General features: G+C 38.6%; 1 protein-coding gene across 2 annotated transcripts in view; it reads left to right on the forward strand.

The window, feature by feature from the left end:
• CPQ (carboxypeptidase Q) overlaps window positions 1-15,341 on the forward strand; it is a 149,870-nt gene that overhangs the window by 114,280 nt on the left and 20,249 nt on the right. Inside the window, exons 7-8 of one of the 2 annotated variants that reach the window (XM_027889273.1) lie at window positions 3,198-3,399; window positions 8,444-8,502. In XM_027889273.1, coding sequence (XP_027745074.1) covers window positions 3,198-3,399; window positions 8,444-8,472 — 231 coding nt within the window. In that variant the 3' untranslated portion in view covers window positions 8,473-8,502. Of the gene's footprint in view, window positions 1-3,197; window positions 3,400-8,443; window positions 8,503-15,341 lie in introns of those variants that run through there. The other variant, XM_027889272.1, reaches the window with a different exon arrangement.

Genomic DNA, 15,341 nt, shown 5'->3' on the forward strand with positions numbered 1-15,341 from the left:
CTCAATGAAGATATTCAGGAACCATCTGGATGCAATCCTGTGCAATGTGCTCTAGGATAATCTGCTTGAGTAGGCAGATTGGACCAGATGACCCACTGTGGTCCCTTCCAACCTTATCCATTCAGTGATTCTGTGGTTTCGTGTTACTAAGTTTTTGCCTTATAGATGAGAAGTACTTATATTTTTAGTTTTGCTTAACAGAGATAAAAATAGATTGTTTATAGAGAAAACAGAAATAAAAGGAATTAAAAAATTAAAAATGGAAATATTGGCAAGGATCATACTTAATTGTGTGTTCAATGAAAATAGCAACTTACAGAAAGCCAATTTGCCCATGTAGTATTTATTGTTATGTTTTGTTTAAAAATTCATTTGAAGAGCTAAGCATGATAAGATGAAGAGAGGTGACCTCTTCTGTGACCAAGTCATAGGAAGATAAAAGACAAAAGTCTATTTTGATGATGGCAACAGGTCACACAAACAAGTTTTAAGTTTCTCATACATACCAAGAGAAGTGGCATAATATCAAAGTGTAGCAAATTAAATTAGTTTCTGAAAAAAATGACATACTTTGTTTAAAATATTTATTTAACTGATACATTCACTATGAGCACAACTGAAGCAAACAGCTGAACCCACATTTATTTTTTTAAATATTTCTGTTTTGTTGTGTTGTTCCCTTGAATTAGTCAAGGGGGAAATGTGTGGTCTCACCCTATTTTGCTTATGGCAGTTATCCCTGCACTGTAGATGTCAAATGATGACAAAGCATCTTCCCTGTAGCATGTTTTCCGGTATGTATTTCTTTCTGCCTAAGTAGAAATGCCAATATATCTGTACAAAAATGCATATGGTAAAACCAATCTTTTTTTAAGGGTGCAACTTTCAAACTCAGTGAATAGTTTTATAAGTAATCATTTCTTCTAGTAGACTAAATAGGGAAAATGCTTTCTCAAGGATACATGGCACTTCAAGTACTTGTGACCCGCTCCTTTTTTGTTCCCCAGTGAAGTCAGTTTCTCTCCCTAGGGTATCCTGTTTTCGTGCCTCTCCAGCACATTCTCAGAACTGAACAGCTTTCTTACAGAACAACAATATGATGTAATGTATTGTGGGTGGTTTGTTTACTCAATTTCATATTAAAAACACATGCAAAAATGTATGTGAGAAAACACACAACTGAAGACTGCTGTGATACTAGCAGTTTATGAAGGTTTTGAGCTTAGGGATTCAGTTCTTTCGAGTGATAGGTGAGATTTCTTCCAGGTATCCACGCTGTTCCCAAGTTCATTCTTCTCACTTCACTGCCCTGAATACCTCCTTCCCCTTTTCTTATTGCTCCTCCTCATTTCAGCTTCTCTGAAAATGGGCAGAAGTGCAACTTTGGAGACTCAACCAAAGAGGCTGAGTACCATAGCATGGTATTTATGCAGTGCTTACTGTACTTACATTAGCTTTCATTGGCAATTCAGCAGCACACTAAAATGTGTGTTGTCGTCCCTAAGTCTTCCTCCTTGGGTATGTGATATAAAGAAGATTTATATTTTGAAGCATTCTTTCTGTTTGTGATAGTTTGGACCTGGCTCCCTGCCAAATTGATCCCTTTTAGCATGCAGCGTGCTTTTCTTGGCCTGCTTCTCTCCACTGTGTTTGAAGGATCATGTTTGAAGGATCATGATTCATGTTGAGGCTCATGATGTACGTTCATCATTTGATGGTAGACCTAGACACCACATGTAGCCTAATTATTTACATTTAATATTTTACAAACTGAAGGGGCTTTTTCACTGTAAAAAAATGATGATTGCCAATTTGGTGACAACATTGGTTATTTCCACTTTGATTTCCAGTATCTGCATGGGTTTAAGGTGTAACATTTACAGTTACTTCATCGTGCAGATATTTTACATTAAACTTTTAAACCGCTGAATATATTTCTAAGGTAAAAATAAATACCTCTGCTATGTTAGAACTTGTTTCACTGAAAAGAGAAAAGTTTTGGGAAAGTGTAAAACACAGTTCTTGGCAAATTCTATAAAGGGCTTCTGAAATCTTATGTGACTCATTCACGGCCACCTGCAGTTCATATTTGGGTTTATATGCAAAAAAAAAAATGTGAAAGAATTCTTTACTGAATTGTAGGGTTATTTAAGCTGTTAATGAATGGGATCTGTTGCTTGCTGCTATCATGTATCTCTATTAAGGATTTTCTTGTAACAACCCATGTCAACCATAAAATTTTGGAATGAGATCTGGGCATAGAAGTAACACCTGCAGTAAGTTCTCATAGTCATACTGAAGATGGTCTGAAGTACAGCTTTTTTCTGCCTGACATGACCATAAAATGTTTCATTTTGAAAAAAAGTTTTGTGCTTCTCCAAAAGAGCGAGGTCTTCCTACATGTAAAATCCGTACATATTTTATTCCAATTAAACCTTTGTAACTGAGCAATCTGAGCAAATGTGGGAAGCAAATAAATTGTTCTGGATGTTAATTTTTGTTCTTTTAGCTAGAAAGATTCTTCCAAGTGCACACTAGATGCAAATATTACTGTGCTGATGGTACACAAAATCTTACATTTCATGTTTCCTGCAATGTTTTACCTTGGAAACACAAACTTTCCTTAAAGCAGATATTATTTCTTCAGGTTAGGGAGAACCTTTGCTTTTCATTCCTCCAACCAATGTCAGAGTTGACTACTTGGTATATTGAAAATAGTCTGTTTCTGAACAGACAGCAGCTGGGTTTTTTTTAATAGAATGTCCTTCACAGTCTAAGCAGTCTAATTTTAAAGCCACGGGACTGCTTACCCTCCACATTGCAACAGAATTCCTGAGTTTCAGATCTGAGAAGAAAGGAAGAGCTGCAAGTGAAAATTGCAATATGGTAGTGATGGCTTATTTTCTAGGTGGCACTTCAAAAGTCTTAAAGGAAGTATTTGGGAACAGCAGACCAGGCGTGTTGTGGCTTCCAAGGAATATTGGTACCTCATGGCAGAACTTGAACTGTTTCAGCATTTTTGTACAGAAAGATTAGGTCCTTTAATTTATGCTTATATACACATGGTCACAGGAAGAATTTCTCTGCTTCTTAAACAAATTTGTTGTGGTATGCTCACACTGACACCTAGAATCCTGTATATGATGCCAACTAAAATAGTAACCACAGCACAGTATCTTCTTTCCTTACATGTTTAGGAAAATATCTCCAACTTTGATATCGTCATGGAGTCTGATGAGGGCACCTTCAAGCCATCTGGACTGGGTTTTACTGGCAGTGCTAAAGCTCGGGAAATCGTGAAAGAGATCATGACTCTGCTGCAACCCATCAATGCTACAGATGTTTACAACAATGCAGATGGAACAGACATCGATTTCTGGATGAGAGCCGGGGTGCCCGGTGAGTGTGGTTCACAGGTGACACTGCTCTGCCCGAGCAGTGCCATGTCAGATGGATGGTCTGGTGTTTTGAAAATAGTAAGAAATGCTTTCTGCAGAGAGTAAAATCTTCTGTAAGTAAAATGTGTAAATGTTAAAAGGTGACCAACAGAAATAGGACTTAATGTGCATTTGAACTGCAGTTTAATAACGGTATAGATTATACGTAGAATAAAATGCCTGAAATCTTCTTTTCGGATTTAAGGATTTATAATAATTAATCCTAGACTGGTGGTTTATAAATAGTAAACCAAGGCAGAGGGGAATTCTCCAATGCAGAGGAAATATTTTTTAAATTATTATTTTTACTCTGAAATATGGGACTTTTTGCTTTGTTTTATATGCTGGTTAAACAAAGTTTTTGAGATGTGACATTTAAAAGGTTATGGGTCATTAAGATCTGATAAAAGGATAAAATTCATGAGAGTTTGAAGTGGTTTAGGGGTTTATTTGGAGGATTGTATCTTGCTCGAGGAGCAGCTTTTTGGCAAAGAACCTTGTAAGCTCTGAGAGAGATCCACCACTGGCAGCACCCCCGTGCATGAAACCCCATGCTAGCACAGAGGCTTTCAAAGTGCAAGAATTCCAGCTGGAGGCCAGCCTGGGTGAACCTTAGTGAATTTACATTTGAATAATAGTAGAAAGATTTCATAACCATGATATTAAAAAAAATTATGGTCCATTTTAAAATTTTAAGGTTCTTTTTCTCCTGTGTTTTATGACTGAAGTAGGCTGACACATTTCTCATGTAGTTTTACGACTTGCTGCTATATGATTAGAATCTCTTAATATTTTATTAACTGCCTTGTTTTCTGCCTTGTGGAAGAAACAGTGAATCATGGAATATATTATTTGTATTTACAGTCAGAACCCTTTACTTCTCACTCAGAGCGTACAGAGCTACCATAAAATTGACTGCCTTAATAAACATATGGATATCTAATTTTCAAACCAAAATATCTATGCTGGACAAGAAGTATGGTTGAATGGATACTGTTGAAGAGCTAGGGATTCATCCTCAGCTGGTGTGCTGCTTTCCAGGCGAGGTGGAAGCTGCTAAGTGCACTGTCATACAGCTGTGACAATGGTGTGCAGAGTTGTTTTGAGACACCTTAAATACTACTGAGAGGCTGTAGCCATGCATCATCATCCCCACCCTGGAAGAGCCTTTGCTGGTCCAGAATTTCAGGCCTAAGGGTCCTAAGGGAGCTGTCTCAGAAAAATGCTCTCCTTGATCTGCTGCTTGTCAACAGAGAGGATCTTGTGAGTGAAGTGGAGATTGGTGGCTGTCTTGGCTACAGCAACCATGAAGTGATTGTGTCTGAAATCTTGGTTGGCAGGAGAAGTGGGCACTTCAACCTGGACATGAGGAGAGCAGAATTCAGGCTGCTTAGGAATTAGTAATTTCCCCTGGGAAAATGCTTTTGAAGGTGCTGGGATTCATCAGTGCTGGTCACTTTTAAAACATCATCTGCTACAGACAGCGGGGTAGGTAATGCCTAAATGTCGTAAGCCGAGTAAGGCTGTCCTTGGTCACAGCCAGCATGGCTTCATGAGGAGAAAGTCCCGCCTATCAAACCTCGTTTCCTTTTATGACAAGGTAACCCACCTGGTTGATCAGAGGAAGCCAGCTGATATCATCTGTTTGGATTTCAGTACAGCTTTCGATACTGTCTTTCACAGGACCCATCTGGACAAAATGTCCAGCACAGCTGGATAAACATCATGTGGTGGGTGAGTAATCATCTCACAGGTAGAGCAGAGGGTAACAGTGAATGGGGGAACATCAGGCTGATGACTTGTCACTAGTGGAATTCAGCAAGGCCTTATGCTCTTCAACATCTTCATAAATGACTTGGACACAAGACTGAAAGGGACACTAAGCCAGTTTGCAGATGACACAAAACTGGGAGGAGCTGTTGACTCCCTCAAGAGGCCCTGCAGGGAGACCTCAACAAAGTAGAGGGCTGGGCAATCACCAGGCATATGAAATTCAGCAATGGCAAGTGCCGCATTCTGCACCTGGGATAGGGCAACCATGAATGCACAAACAGACTGGGGAATGAGCTGCTGGAAAGCAGCACTGTGCAAAGGGACCTGGGGGTCCTGGTCAACGGCAAATTGAATATGAGTCAGCAGTGCCCTGGCAGCCAGGAGGGCCAGCTGTGTCCTGGGAGGCATCCGGCAAAGCATTGCCAGCCGGTCAAGGGAGGGGATTGTCCCGCTCTGCTCTGCACTGGTGCAGCCTCACCTTCAATATTGTGTGCAGTTTGGGGCAATGCAATATAGGAAAAATATGAAGCCATTAGAGAGAATCCAAAGGAGGGCAATGAAGATGGTGAAGGGCCTTAAGGGGAAGTTGTATGAGAAGCAGCTGACGTCATTTGGTCTGTTCAGCCTGGAGGAGACCTCATTGCAGCTTACAGCTTCCTGGGAAGGGGAAGAGGAGGGGCAGGCACTGATCTCTGCTCTGCAGTGACCAGTGACAGGACCTGAGGGAATGGCCTGAAGTTGTGTCAGGGAAGGTTTAGGTTGGCTATTAGAAAAAACTTCTTCACCTAGAAGGTGTTTGGACACTGGAACAGGCTCCCCAGGGAAGTAGTCACAGCATCAAGCGTGACAAAGTTCGAGAAGCATTTAGATGATACTCTCAGGCACATGGTGTGACTCTTGAGAATGGTCCTGTACAGGGCTGAGAGTTGGACTCAATGATCCTTGTGGGTTCTTTCCAACTCAGTGTATTTCTGTGATTCTGTGATAAGAACTCACCACTCAGCCTGTGTTTAGAAAATGCAAGGGTATCAGAATTATTTTCTAGGTAAGGTGTTGGGAGCATTACAGATTGTCCTCAGGGACTTTCATTTTGCTTCCCATCTGAGTGTGACAGATTATAGAAGAAGAGAGAAAAAGTTAACATTCAAATGCCTTGTTTTCAACTGATAATGTGAGTGGTGCTTGTGATGGCAATGTATATTGAGCCCTTGTATGCCATATCTCATCAGCTATGGTGCACCTGCAGCATAAACAGCTACAGCTTGCCATGGTCCTCTTGATTAATCATTGGGCTACATGTGTAAAGCACACTCATCAGGAGCAGTGCAGGAATGGAAATCGTCTCCCACACACATCTGTACTCCTCAGAAAGCATAAACTATGAAAAATATAAACTATAAGCTCAGCCTTGGAAAAATATGAATATACCAGAACCAAGACCTCAGTTTTTAAATAAATCTGATTTGCTTTCCTATTAAAAATTTGTCATGTTAATTGATGGTGGGGTTTTTTTTTTGCTGAAGCTTTGGTTCATTTAACTTCCTGTTAAGCAAATAGCAATGTTCTTGCAGCATAAAGGAACACTGATTCTTTTTTTCCCCATCAAACCCCAGTGAGAAGAAATTAGCTTCACTAAAAGAATTTTGGCTGATTTAGATTGTATTTTGTACTGTACCAGAGAGACATCTAAGACATCGTGTAATCTTCACGCCTTGTCTGCAGTATTCTTTGTGCTCCAATAAGCCCTTATGGTATATAATAACATTGAAACAAACTGAGCCCTCTGTAACAGCTTTTATAATTTTATCCAATTTAAACAAGCAGTCAAGTGTTGACACTTCATTAATTTTATTAAAGTATTTTCTTGAAAATATACTTGGTGGCTTTGTTTCTGCAACAGTGAGAGAAAATATGGTGTACTTCTTGAAAAGTAAAAATGGTTTCTGATATAATTTCTCTAGAATTTTTCACGTTTTCATTGGTAAATAAATTCTGGGATTTGTCTTTCTATGTTATTAATATTCTGCTCCTCCTGCTCCTTTTTGGTCTGAAAGATCCACATTATGTGTGTTTTTCAGAGCTCTTTGTAGCTACTCTGAGACAGCCAGAGAGACTGTGGCTCCCTAATCTCTGCTATTTCCAATGTGCTTGTTTTTAATGGGCATGCAAAGAAATGTTATTTGTAATGGTGCTTAAACATATGTGCAACTTAACAGGGGTGATTATTCTGAGATTTTAGGATGAGAGAGGCCAAGAGAGCTCAGAGTGCTTAGCAAATCATAGACTGAAGCTTAACTAATACCTCCAAAGCACAAGCAAGGTGATCTGCACCAAACACAGCACTCTGGTGCTTTGTGACTGCAGAATATTAGAAATATTTCCATCACTGACCTTTACATTGGATTGTTTTGAGAACAGTTCAGCCCAGCTATGAGGACATTCTGTAGCTGTGTTTTTGTACTGATAGCCAGTTTTCAGCTACTGAAAATATTTGTATAACATTTGTTTTGCCTTTTCATGAGGCATAAATCAAATTAAATTAGGGTTTTGTGGTATTTTATCTGTGGTTTTACAGTTTGAGGTGACCATTGGTATTAAGGCTGCTCCTTTAATAATTATGCAATTATTTTTCTTATCCTCCTTTTTAAGCGTTCAATTATGTATTTGGTTTTAGTTAGGGATACATCCAAACTGTGGCACATAAAGCTGTTCTTTTGCAACACTAAGTCCTAATCAAGTTTGGCTAGAATTTGCAAATACAGATGGGAAGATGGGTTTGTTTGGGTTTATTTATTTGGTTTCTAAGCATACTTTTTCACAACAGGCTTCTTCAGTGTCCGAAAGGGTTAAAAAACCACTAAACAAGCCCTGCTTAACCAGTGCTTGGGTATTTTTGTACTAAAAACAAGGTATCTGATGATCACAAATATCTGATGATTATCAAGTTGCTTCCAATGTAATCTAGACCAGTTCCTAAGGTAACGGCTGTGGGTCTGGGTCAGCCTTCCCTGCGATTCTTAAGAATCTGAAAAAGGGAATGAAGTGATTCCAGTGAACATTAGTTCAGCTTTAGGTGTTTGGGAATATGAAAATGGATTCTTTCTTGTTTTTGCAAAGGAATGGCTGTTGTGACACATTATTTCCAGGAAAGCTGGTTCAAGGATGCTCCTTTCTGCTCATCAGGGTGGTCATCTGTTGCTGTAGTAGTTATGATGGGAACACTTGTTTGTTAGGAACTGAACTGTATTTGAGATCGAGGTGACCCAGGACATCAAGGAAGTCCCCAAAGGTGTGTTTCAATTCCTCTTTTAAAAATCAACCAGTGACCTAAAGGTGAAATTCCTTTTTACAGTGTCAGTCCGAACCTTGATGGTTGTTCATATCTCTCTGTCTCCACAATGAAAGTGTCTTGCTTTTTTGTTACATTGCATAAAAGGAAGAACTATTCTTCCAGAAACTAATAAACCAGTAGTTCATCTAACTTTAATGTTTCTTCAGAAATCAAAAATTCATTGCTAACCTAACCTATTCATCATTCAGATGTGGCAAACAAATAATGTAATATATCATTTCTCTCATTTTCATAGTGCTTCTTTATAACCTTCATCTAAAATATGCTATATTTTGGCCTGAGACACCGGACTTTGACAGGGATTATTTCCTTTCTTATTATGTAAGAGATTAAATCCTTCAGTTCTATCCCTTTTCTGGAGCTCTTACCTTCACCCCCATCATCCCTTGAAGCACCAGACTCAAGTGCAAGGCTACCGGCATACTTGAGCCACACCTACTCCTCTGTTTGGTGTCAGCCAGGGACGTGTCTGAGAATGCAGTGTAATGGGAAAACTCCCTGACTTGAGGTTGCCAGTTGGACATGAAGAATTTGGTAAACTCTCTTTCCCAAATTGTGAGTAATCTCTTTTCACTTTTGGCTATGTCACTGTTTGGAAGTGGTACTCCACAGTAATGCTTGAAATACTGCCTCTCAGTACTGTCCACAGTCTTGGGCAGGCTCCTTGGATCCAGTTTCTAAGCTTCTTTTTATTTCCAAAAAAAATAAAAGCTGTAAAGAAAAAGAAGGAAAATCAGATTCACCTAGTCTAGGGCTTCATAAACCAATGCTGAAAGGCCTTTAATTTGAATGTGTAGGGGTAAGGGATGTTGCACTTGACAAAGACCTTCCTACAAGATGAGGGAAAGAGAAAAAAGTAGACATTGAAATTAATTTCTTCCCTTTAGTATGTAGCATTTGCATCACTTGTGATTTGAGGTGTTTAGCATAGGGAATCACACATAGACTTCCAGTTATTTGACAAACACAAGGCAAATGTCTCCTGCTCACTCATGGAGCAAAAAGTTGGGCAATACTCCTGAACACTACTCACAGAACTAAGCTTTATGGATAGTATTGTAAGTTCTTAGGTAATTTTAGGTACTCCTTGTGTGCTAGGTTTCAGTACTTGCTGAGTTCTTGCTGCACTGGATGTGTGTTGAAGCACAGTGTCAACACCAACCACTATTGGCCTGATTTATTTGTTTGTGGAAATGAGGGGTAAGGAGCTTATGGTGTACACTCATGTCTTACCTGAGTCTTGATCTCAGATGTAGTCTGAGATACGCCAACATTGTTGTCTGATAATTAGCAATATTGTATTGCTTTTACTAGGGCATTCCTTTCCTTTTAAATATCTTCATTTATCATTCATAAAGAAAATATGGTGGATAAGTGTGTTCCACTGTAAAAGCCAAATATTCTGCAACTTGGGCGGTATTAAATTAAACCAGTATGCTAAGAGAACAATTATAATTGCTTGGCACTTAAAGAACCCACTGTAAGTGCTGAGGTTATTAGACCCATTTAAAATCCTGATTACAGAAAGAACTGTGTGTATTATTCTGTAAAATAATTCATCTGTTCTCTAATTTATCATTGTTCCATTAAAATGGGCTTTTGAAATTAGAAATTACTCTAGAGTAATTAAATAAATTTAATATGCTGCAACTTTTTATGAAGGTGGATACCTTAAAAGGCTCATAGTTTAACATAGTATCTGAGTTATATTAGCCTTTCATATGACCTTCTCTGCTTTTATTAAAGTTTATAAAGTCTATGAGACTAATCATTTAATGAAAGGAATAGTCTGTAACTTATGGTATATTTTCATATAAGTTGTTCTATTTGACTACCAGACAAATTTGACCACACTTTAATATTTCCTTCCACCTTTGTTCTGCCTGGGCTACTCTTGTATTGGCACACTGGAGTATTGGGCTACTTCTAATAATTAACAAGAAGCATCAATTTTGCAAGGTTTTTCTGTTTAATGTAGAATAGACACAGACCATGAAGATATTCATCTGGGATAGTGCTATTGGAGAGAGGGATGAAGATGAGCAATTAGGCACAGTGCCCGAGCGCAAATTTTCCTGGCAGTTTTAAGAAGGCTTTTGTAGTATATTTCTCGTTAGCAATTCCATCTGTTTAAGTCTAAACAAAATCAAAGTGGACAAAAGCAAACACCTTCTTCCAGTAGGGTTAGTGATCTATTGAAACACTTTGCAGACTTGGTGAATTCTCTGTCATTTTGAATGTTTAAAACAGGACTTGGGTGTCCTTCAAAAAGTAAAGGGCAATTCAAGCAGGAGGAATGGGCTTGATTCAGTAGATACAAGGTGAGGTTCTTTGCCATGTGTTATTCCAAAGGTGTGATGGTAATGGATTTTTCTGGCCTTAAAGTATCTATGAATCTGTAACTAAATATTACAAGCATTTTCTATAATGAAATGCTTCTTTTCCCTTTTAAGGCTCACCCATTTCAACAGGTTAGCTTTTTGAATATCAAAAGCTTTTGTCTTTGATTTGCACAACATTTAGATAATCCTAATTAGAATTACAAAAATAGAAGTATCATTAACTTGCCAATCCCAGAGGAAATTTGAACTGTGAAACAAAAAATATTTGTAAAACTCCATCATGAATTGCTGAACTTCTAAACACATTGCTGAATTTCTTATTTTATTTATTGGTATTATCTTTTCTTCAGTATTTGTGGTGCAGTTTAGTTGGCAAAGTTTTCTTGGTGGTCACAAGTGGAAAATTAAAGCACACAGGTTGTAATACCAGTAGCTGATATTACATAGCTCTTAAAATCTGTTTTACAATAAACTTAGACAACTTTAAAATAATCTTGTAAGGTTATTACAATAAATTGGTTTAAAACACTGAGTTTCTCATTGCCTTTTAGAATCCTAAAAGAAGTAGAACTGTTCCACTGCATTCAACCCTGTACTAATACTGAATAAGCTCATTAATCTAGTAATGAAAACTTAAATTAAAATGTTTCAAATAAAACAGTAAATTCTAATGGTTCTTGCACTTGTTAACTAGTGGACTTCTTTCTCTTATTTTGTCACTCTTCTTTCTGTGACTATCAGTAAGGTTGAAATTCCTTCTTCCTTTTTGATGCTTAGTCTTCCAAAAGTTACATGTTGTAGATTGGTGTAAATGACTCTTGTTATTCAATAGGTTCTTCCTGTAAGCATATGCAATCCCTAAATATCTCAAAAATTATCAATAAATTTGCTTCTGCCACTCACCTTTTTAGTAGTAGAATATGCTCGGTCTCAGAAAAGAAACTCTGAAAATATCTAACTGAGAATCTCTTGGATTTGGGGTGTGGTTGTTTTTATTCTGGCTGTGCCTCAGAGAGACATAGTAATTCTCTATTGTTTGCTTCCTAGGAAAGCTAAATTCTGTTTCTGTGGGTGGGAATATTCTTTTTCATATGAAAATATTTGCCATTTGTTGATTCTGAAAAAGAAAGGTCCTACATTAACACACGGAGCTCAGTGTTAACATGTTAAATATTCATTTTCTGAGTATAATTAGTTAAGCCTTATTCCTAGAACTGTCCATTACTTCACTGAGGCTTATGCAAATAATGAAGGAAACAGAAAGAAAAAAAAATAAAAAAGAGTTAATTAGAGTTCTGTAAGGAATTTGGAGATGGAAAGTGCTTGCCAATGGGAAAAGTGAGAAAGTTAAATGTCATTCTCCCCAGATTTTATTTTTTTTTTTTAACTTTTGGAAATTAGACTGTGTGAAAAATAAGACACATTTATAGTGTGGAAATGCTGGGAGATCTCTCACCAAATGTGCAATGGTCCAGAATGGCTGTTAGGAACAACAGCAAAAATATCTGTGTATTCATGGATTTCATTCCTGGAAAACAGACTGTAATGGCATCAGTATTAAAAACATAAACCATTCAGTAGCATTCCAGGAACATCATGTGCAAACTGCTCTTGATGGGAGGGACAGAAGTTAAATGTATTACGATCTGGCTTGCAGCTCTCCGAGTAGTTTCCTGTATGAAGTCATATGATGAGTGCTTCTAATAAGATTCTCCAGAGCTTGGTGTATCCTCAGATTTTTAGAATTTTCATTGGTGATTTGGAATCAAGTTTATAATTACAGCAAAACACAGCTGGCGTAATTGCTATATTGAAATTATAAAGAATGATGAGAACAAGTTGATCATCCAGCCAGGGTGATTATGTAAGTCTCCTCTGGCCAGTTTGTTCACACCTTTCTTGTACTGGAGTCACAAAAGATGTAATATATGAAAAACATTTTGCCTTGGACGTGTTGGCTGCCTTATTGCCAGAGAGGCCCATACGTTACCTTGTTGCCCCAAGGTCTCAGTGGTTCCTCTTGCAGGGCAGGGCCTGCAGCTCCTGTTCTGCCCTACTCGTGCACCTCCCAGACTTCTACTGCTGTGAGTTGTCCTGTTCCAGTACAGGACTTTGGTTTTGTCTTTGCTGAATTTTCTGAGGCCCATGTCAGGCCAGTTCTGGAGTTTGAGCTCTCTGAACAGCAGCTACGCCTTCCAGCATGCACAGCTGCTCCTTCCACAAATTTTATGAAGAAACAGCCCATCCCTGTCATCTGGATCATTACTGGGTGTGCAAAGAGTACTGAGCTGGCACGGACCCCTGAGGATCACACCACTCATAACCAGCCACCAGTTAGACCTCAAACTGTTGCTGGCTACTCTTTGAGCCTTGCAGCCCAGACAGTTTTCCACCCATTTTAATTCTACTACTTCAGTCCATAATTTTCCTGGGGACTGAGGTTAGGTTTTCTAGTTTATAGTTCATAGAATCATCATAGAATCAGAGAATGGTTTGGATTGGAAGGGACCTTAAAGATCATCTAGTTCCAACTCGTCTACTAAGGACAGGGACACTTTTCATTAGACCAGGTTGTTCAGAGCCCAGTCCAACCTGACCTTAAACACTACCAGGGATGGGGCCAGTGCCTCACCACTCTCGCAGTGAAGAATTTTTTCCTAATATCTAATCTAAACCTACTCACTTTCAATTTGAGCCCATTCCTGCTTGGCCTGTCACTACAGGCTCTTGTAAAAAGTCCCATTCCATCTTTCTTGTAGGCTCCCTTCAGGTACTGGAAGGCCTCAATTAGGTCACCCCAAAAGCTTCTCTTTTCCAAACTGAACAATCCCAATTCTTTCAACCTTTCCTCATAGGAGAGGTGCTCCATCTCTCTAAACAGCATGGTGGCCCTTCTCTGGACTCACTCCTGTATCCTGCTGCTTTCAATTGTTCAATATTTGCCTTTTTTTAAGTCACTTGGGACTTCCACTAATTGCAACAACTTTTCCAAGATAACAGAAAGCAACCTCTCAGTGGCATTGGCCAGCTCTCCCATGCAGCCCGTCCAATACCATTAATTTACATTTGTCCCATTTACCTAAACAATTACCTAAACAATCCCTAACTTCATTTTCCTATGCCATGAGTAGTACCTTCTCCTCCATCTTCCCAATTCTGCCATGCAGAGACCTGAGAGTTACTTTTAAGTTTAAACCACAGCAATTACTTTTAAGTTTAAACCACAGCAATTACTTCTGTAGTATTCTTGCATTGCTTACTATTATAGCTAATATTGCAAATAATATGGCACTTCAACAGCATTTTCTCCCCAAAAGTTCTAGAAGTTTTACACGGAAAGGAAGCTGTATAAACCTCCCAACTGGCTGTGCAGGGGACATTGGAGGTTTGCATCAAGTATGATTTTGATCCAGAATCAAGAAGCTTTTTGGTGACAGAGGCTCAGATACTAGACAGAAAACCCTTCCCTTCCTTGAAGAAGCAAACATATCACACTTTCATTTGCAGGTGACATTTTAGGTGTAAATGTTTGAGGCTTCTGAAGAATGCTTTTGATAGTAGTCCAAACTGAACAAATACTAAGCTCAGAAATAATTTATAGACACATTGTCCTCAAAGGAGCAAGTTCAAAATTATTTCAGTGGCAGCCTCTCCAGGACTTCATTAACATTTATAAACTGCAGAATGGGAACCCTTCTAACTGTTTGTCTTCAAAACTCATTCTACAGATTGGGTCTACAGTAGTACTGAATTTCTGAAAAGCAGAATTTATTGAATACCATTTTTTTTCCCCCCAGGTATCTCTTTCCAGTGACATTATATGTGTTTTCATGCAACAATTTCAGTCAATTCAGCCATAGAGTAGACCACAGAAAAACACTTAATTGTGAAAGAAACTGGATATACATTTGTATTTTATATTGGCAAATGCTCAAGAAGGTATCATAGGCTGCATAGGAATGCAAGAGAGAAGATACAAGGTTCCTTCTCTGGTTCTGACATCATCTGCTATCATCAGTGAACAATTCGTGCTTCTTCAGTTTCCCCTAATGACAGCAGTTACCTGAGGGTTGCTTATGAGCTACTTTTTGCCAAAAAGGTGCAATAAAGAGGAAGGAGTCATCATTACCTTCCTAATTAAGCTGGGCCATCTTCTGCAGAAATCATCAGACCTTGCAGTTATTTAACTCAAGTGCAGCTTCACCTGAGCAAATGTTGTGGATGTGTGTAAAGAAAAGAGCAGAATAAGTGGAAGCATAAGCTTCCTATAAATGTATTTTAGGGACACACAAACAAGTCTGTCTGCAAGGACAAAGCACGAACCTCAACAAGAGAAGCAGTTTATCGGAATTCTCCACCCAAAGTGCTAGTAAACCTAGTTATGATTTACTGTCCATCAGGACCAGTCTGTCCACAGCTCTCAGATGTTTTCATGAG

This window comes from Empidonax traillii, unplaced genomic scaffold, assembly GCF_003031625.1.
Source record: "Empidonax traillii isolate 1590-97213 ecotype Southwest subspecies unplaced genomic scaffold, ASM303162v1 scaffold257:size1394852, whole genome shotgun sequence".
NCBI lineage: Eukaryota > Metazoa > Chordata > Aves > Passeriformes > Tyrannidae > Empidonax > Empidonax traillii.